This window comes from Brachyistius frenatus, unplaced genomic scaffold (genome assembly GCF_029030835.1).
Source record: "Brachyistius frenatus isolate BFR_SWC_R1_liver_20210118 unplaced genomic scaffold, ASM2903083v1 Contig_138, whole genome shotgun sequence".
In the NCBI taxonomy this organism is placed as follows: domain Eukaryota; kingdom Metazoa; phylum Chordata; class Actinopteri; family Embiotocidae; genus Brachyistius; species Brachyistius frenatus.
This window is the reverse complement of record NW_027210737.1, coordinates 147,964-154,821: the sequence shown is the minus strand read 5'-3', so window position 1 is coordinate 154,821 and position 6,858 is coordinate 147,964. Positions and strand designations below refer to the sequence as shown.

The window sequence follows — 6,858 nt, the reverse complement described above, 5'->3', positions numbered from 1 at the left end:
GCTCCCCCCTTCCTGTTCTCCCTGTACACCTCAGACTTCAGCCACAACGCTGACTGCTGCCACATCCAGATGTTCTCTGATGATACAGCCATCGTTGGACAGGTATCAGAAGGGAACGATCTGAAGTACAAGGAGGTCATCGCTGACTGGTCGGCCAACACGAGTGTCCTCTTCAAGAAGGGCCAGAGTCGACTCCATCTGCTGAGAAGACTGAGGTCCTTCGGAGGCTGCAGGACTCTGCTGAGGACGTTCTACGACTCTGTTGTGGCATCGTCCATCTTCTATGCAGCGGCCTGCCGGAGCTGTGCAGGGACAGAGAGGGACAGGAGGAGAATAAACAAGCTGGTCAAAAGGACCAGCTCTGTCCTGGACAGTCCTCTGGACTCCATAGAGGAGGTGGGTGAGAGGAGGATGTTTCCCAAGCTGACATGGATCATGGACAACACCTCTCACCCTCCATGAGACTGTAGGAGCTTTAAGCAGCTCCTTCAGTTCAGACCGCTGCACCCCCAGAGCAGGAAAGAGCACTGCTGCAGGTCGTTTGTCCCGACAACAGTCAGACTGTTCAACACCACAATAAAATAATGTGGCACTGGTCATCTTATTCCACAGCACCTGTCACTTTACATTCATCATTCCAAACTGTATTTATTTATATTTATTTTATTTGTTTTTGTGTATTTAGTCTGTGTGTGTGTGTGTGTGTGTGTATTTTTATTCATTGCTCTTATTTTATTTTTTTTCTAAAATAATAATTTTTGATCTACCTTATTTCCTATAGCTCATAAGTATTTTGTAAATTTGTTCATATTGTGTGCACTTTTTTGTCTTCTCTATGCTGCTGTGACGAGTAAATTTCCCCACTGCGGGATTAATAAAGTCAAATCTAAATCTAAATCTAAATCTAAATCCCTCTTCAGCATGGCCGCCTGGTTTCTTAGAGCGGTGCAGAAGGATTTGATTGGCAGTCGAGAGGCGGTGCAACTTCAAAGCAGAAAACGAGGCTCAGGATCTGAGTGCCAAATGAATGGACCCTTCAGACGTAGACAGAAGAGACTCAAAGCAACAGAAGGAATGTTATAGTTTCCACATATTGAGATGTAAACCCTTGGGAATCACCAACATTTTCATAAGTAACTTTAATTTAATAACAGTTTTTCTCAGTAACTGTATCTGATTACCTTTATTTAGTTTTTTGGTCATGTGTCTCCATGACATGTAACTAGTTTTGAGCATCAAAGTTTATTGTTGACTTTTGGGAAGAGCATATGTGACATAATAATACGCTTAGAGGCCTACGTACAAGCTTTTTGGAGCCCCGATCTGTGAACAGTTAGTCAGTTACACACCGAGTGAAGAAGAAACCTGGAGCGAGACTGAAGTCACTGTCCTTTTGTAGCTTTATTCCAAGTGAACATAGGAATCGAATACATAAATATGAACACAGTGAAATCTGGAAACAGTTTTCAAGACACCAACCACTTCATTAGGTACACCCATCCAACTGATCATGAGAGCAAATGTCTAATCAGCCAATCCTGGGGTGAAAACTTTGAGCTCTTATTTTGGCAGGACGATCTACTGAAGTTGAAACCAATCATCAGATGGGGGAAAAGGACATCGAATGTAACGTGATTGTTGCTGCTGGATGAGCTGGTTTGAACCTGCTGATCTACTGGGATTATCATGCACCACCTTCTGTCGGGTTAACAGAGAATAGTCTGAAAAAATACTTCTAATGAGCCGTATCTCAACAAGGCAAAAGGGCCTTGTTGATGTCAGATGTCAGAGGAGAATGGCCAGCCTGGTTCAGGCTGATAGAAAGGAAACAGAAACACAAGTAACCAATCAGTACAGCCGAAGTGTGCAGACGAGCATCTCTCTATCACTGTGAAGCAGGCGGCCTACAACAGCAGGAGATGACACACGGTGGCACAGGAAACTCAGGCTACAGTGGGCACACCAAGCAAAACACATGTACAAACATGGACTGGCACATTCACATGGTCAGAATAGAATAATCTGGTGGGAGGGGGGGGGGGGTTTCGCAGGCTCTGGGCCCCTTAAAACCAACTGAGCATCATTTAAAAGCTCCTCTCATCTCAGACTGACAATGAGTTCACTGTACTGCCACCAGATCTCAGCCCAGTGAAGGTTCCGCTGTCACGCCAACATGGATCTACATGCCTGGAGAAGGTTTCTGGGAGCTGGTTGAATGTATTTCATGAAGACTTAAAGGGAAACGTTGACATTTTTCAACCTGGGCTCTGTTTACCCATCATTTGGGTCGAAGTGATTCCTGGGAGCCAGTTTTTAAATTGGTCCAGTGTTCAAAAAGAGCTATTCAGGCGAAATCCGTAAAATGAACTACAATGTAAGACTTTGGTCAGTTGGACTTTGTCAATAGACGTCCATTCAACACGCTTCTTATCGAGAGAGAATTCAGTGACATCGGAGACCGTCAGTGGCCAAAAAATATAAACTTTTAGTGGACGTACTTTGATGAGGAGAAACTGCCTCCAAGTATTACATTGCTGTCCGTTTTGTGGCTTCAAGCTTAAGCACGCTTGCTAAACACTAAACCACTTACAACATTTGTTTGTCCCCATTACGTTCAAAATAATAAAACAGAGTCCAGGTTGAAAAATGCCAAAGACTCCCTTTAAGGCACTTCTGTAGGTAAAGGGGGGTTAAAACCGCCACATGCAAAGTGGACTTAAAGAAGCGTGTGTATGTGCATCTACACACACACCACACTTAAAGTTTGTCTTTCCACAGTTGTGAGGAAACTCATTGATATAATGCAGTCCCAAACCTTAACCGTAACCATAACAACTGTGTAGCCCAAACCTGACCTAAACAGAAAACAGAAAAGTCTTAACCCCAATTTGCACTTTAAAGTTGTGAGGACCAGCAGAAATGTTCTCACGAGTGTTTGTCCTCAAGTGTTTTTTTTTAAACCAAAATCAGTCTGCACAACTATAGAAAGACATACACATACATATACACACACACACACACACACACACACACACACACACACACACACACACACACACACACACACACACACACACACACACACACACACACACACACACTTGGTTTCTTCTTGTGAGGCCAAAGTTCCCGTCTTTCAGAGTCCATGTAAAGGTCAGGAACAGGACCATTAAAGTGCATTCAGATTCTGGCTAAGATAATGTCTCTGAGAACGGACGCTGGACGGGCAGCCGAGGAACGTTCCTGCTGAGCCAACGGGGCCTGTCAATCATCAGGATTACACCAGACACATCTACAGGGTGATGACATCACAGAGCCAATACTCTCACCTTCCACAGCCACGTGGAGACGACCTGGACCGATGCCAGAACCCACTTCACTGATAAACTGTTGTTTTCTTTTCTGGTGTATCCACTTCCCCTGAATTTGGCCTCATATGCTGACGCCAAGCAGCCTTTCATCACAGTTAATAATGTGTCACAAGTCAGGAATGAATAAGAACTCAGAGTACAACTGAGGAAGAATGGATGATCTAAATCTGGCTGACAAAAAACTATCATGAAATTAAATTGACAGACAAATTAGAGATTTCTAGCTACCAAGAACTATTAGTGAGCTCATGTTACGCATTAAGGAGACTATTGTTAGATAAAGAGCAGGGTCAGTGAACCAATGTTAGCGCACCAGATAATGTTACAGAAACTAAGTTGTATCTGAGTCAAACAACTTTAAAATCCTTCCCAGCAATAAAAGTGTTCTAAAGTCGGAGATCAACCTCAACACTGTTTTGGTATCGACCAACATTTAGCTCACCAGTTAGCCTTGTTAGATGTTCTTACGTTGTTTGTCATTTACTGAGCAGCATTGACAGAGATATTCGTTAATATACTGGTCAATATTTTGAGCCCTTTTTCTCTGATTGATTGAATTATTGATTGAAACAAAGGAGCCGATCAGGTTTGGAGAAACCAGCAGCCTCGTAGTCACAACACTGGTGTCGCAGTCTGGTCTTTGTGGCTGCTGTTAGAGAACAAACTGTTTCCCTCGTTCTTTTTGTTAATATATAATAAGTATGTAGATGAACATTTTCTGTGTGCATCAACATAAGGCCACGGGAAGGAAGGAAGGAAGGAAAACCCTCCAACAAAGGGGCTCTGTAGCCATTTTGAAAAGTGAATCCTGTATTTAGTGAGTCAATGTTGATCTTCATGTAAACTTCTGGAGCTTTGGTAGAATAAAAATATAAAGATTGATTGTTGTCGAACAAATGCAGCACATATTTCAACAAATAACAGAAGAATGAGCGGTCATTGTCTGTCTCTGAGAGTTCAGCGTGAACTTCATAGCTTATAATACTGTACTTCCTTCAGAAGGACCTGCTGCTGGTTGTTGGTATCCTCGCCCAAAGGAAAGAAATCGGTCCCACTGTCCTCTGGGAGCCAAACACCGGCTGACCTGAACAAACAGTTCCACTGGAGGGATCCAACCCAGCCAAAGGGCCGCCGACAGGACGGGATCATTGTGTCTCTGTCACAGCAAACACAATGAACCAGCAGACTGCACGCAGTTCACAGTGTTTCTCACGTAGCTCTGGATCCGCCTCATATTTGATACTCTCCACTGTTCATCTCTTCTTCTTTTGTTGCCGCAGCATCTTCCTCCTCTTCATAATCATGGCGTGCAGCTTCTCCAGGCCCTCCTGCAGCCCCTCACCGATGATGGCGCAGGCCGGCTGAAGGTGCCAGGCGGTGGCGGCGCTGAGCTCACCCAGAGCCAGCATGCTCTCCATCTCAGCCAGACTCAGGGAATTCCTCAGGTCCTGTTTGTTAGCCACCACCAGGACCGGCACGCCCTGGTTCTCTCCCAGCCGTGTGATCTTATGCAGCTCTGTCTTGGCCTCCTCAATCCGCTCGGCATCCACCGAGTCCACCACGAACACGATGCCGTCAGCGCAGCGGGTGTACGAGCGCCACAGAGGCCGCAGCTTCTCCTGACCCCCGACATCCCAGAAGTGGAAGGACGCCGTCCTCTGGCTCGCTCCGAGGGAAACTTTGATCTTCTCCGTGTTGAAGCCCTTCGTTGGGACAGTGTTCACAAACTCATTGAAGCGCAGGCGATACAGTACGGTGGTCTTGCCAGCACAGTCCAGTCCCAGAATGACAATGTGAAGAGCCTGGAAGGATGGCAGGCAGGGGAGGAGGGAGCGATGATCCGACAATCGGTTCCCCATCTTGGCATACAGAGCAGGGAAGCTTGTCACCAAATATTCCCAGAGCTGATTTTGTTCTCAGAGGACTGCAGCAGGAGCTGGGTGGAGGGGGAAAACACAGGATGCATAATGAGTCAAAGCACACAAACACACAGTAGTCCATTGCTTTACAAAAGCCCAACAAGTGAATAAATCCCATCGCTCCATTCAGACTACACATCCTCCCATTAACCTGGCTCTCAGAGACAAATGAGAAATAAAACAGCAGGGTGGATAGCAGCTCATTAGCACATGTAGCACCACGGCAGGAAACAGGGTTTTTATATGCCAATTTTCATTCAGTTTGTGAATCAGTCAGCAGCAGGATGAAGGATGAAGGGTTTGAATTTCACCAAAATCCAGATTCAACTGATCATCCAGCCTTCATAGCCAGCAGCAGATCAAAGCAGGGCTATTTAAACAACTGAGCAGCAACATGCACATATAGCTTTTACAAGAAAAAAAAAAAAAAAAAAAAAAAGGTGTTGCTCGGCAACATGGACTGACTTCCCATGCTGAGAGAGCGATGTTAAAAACCTGTCAATTAAAAAATCTTGCGCTTCAGCAAACAAACACAATTCACCCAACATCATTCAGACTGTAACACATCACAGGGATGTTCTGATGAATTCGGCTCACATGTAGTCACCATTCAGCGATTCATCTGCAATAAAATCGCGTCTTTTCTACTTGGTTTCCAGCGGCCGCTCCCGCCCTGCTCACTGCGTGGAGGTGAAGGGAAAGCGTGACAGGTGATGTGTCAGACACAGTGGACATTTCATTGAAATTCACTGCTGCTGTATGCAGTATGACCTGGATTGCGTCCAACGAACATTTCGGGGTCCGTCTCTCCTCTGATCAGACACACTGATCAGGAGGAATCTGGCTCGACACCTGAGGAAACTGACCGCCGAGTCAATTTGCGAATTTTGTTGTATGGAGTCTGGCGTGTTCCCTCGGTCCTGTTAGACCACAACCGGCTCGACTTGAGTTTAAGATGCCAACAAGTGTTGGAAAATCTAAGTTTCGTCTTCATTGTACCTCGTGCAGCTGACAGTCAGGCCAAGCAAATATACATATGCAGAAACATAACGTTGACGGTACATGATCGCGCACAGGAAAGATTACTGTATTAGTTTCATTTACGGGAAATTCATTTTAGCTCTTTGACGTCAAATGTTATTTCTACAGCACTATGTATCCTACATTCAAGAGCACCAATCACAGTAGCAGTGTATGAACTTACCTTCACAAACAACGGTAATCCATTACAGACTGACAGGAGGTCCACAGGTTCAACATTGTCGGATGACGTTCAGCTCACAGCCTCGGAGTCACTGAAACACCCACGGAGAGGACTCCCTCTCCACACCGCAGCGGAGCCACGCCACGAAGAAGAAACAACACCACTTCCGCCAGAGCCTTTCAAAATAAAACCCCGCTGGGCCATCAAGCAACCGGTTTTCACAACAAAATAAAAGTAGCCTGTACACTCAACTACCACTCTTACTGTATTATGTTACATATTGAGTAAATTTTGACTTGTTTTGGTCGATTGGGTTTCATCAACATTTTCCCCAAAAGAGACCAAGGCCATGGTTTTGATGGCC

The 6,858-nt window shown here is 45.2% G+C and overlaps 1 protein-coding gene across 1 annotated transcript; it reads right to left on the bottom strand.

Annotated features, from left to right (window-relative positions):
• Positions 1-1,382: 1,382 nt before the first annotated feature.
• On the bottom strand, positions 1,383-6,601 carry arl4ab (ADP-ribosylation factor-like 4ab). The gene is made up of 2 exons (XM_069715123.1): positions 6,495-6,601; positions 1,383-5,307 (listed from the first exon to the last, which is right to left on the bottom strand). The coding sequence occupies exon 2, from the start codon at positions 5,228-5,230 to the stop codon at positions 4,625-4,627; it is 606 nt and encodes a 201-aa protein (XP_069571224.1). The 5' UTR covers positions 5,231-5,307; positions 6,495-6,601; the 3' UTR covers positions 1,383-4,624.
• Positions 6,602-6,858: the final 257 nt, after the last annotated feature.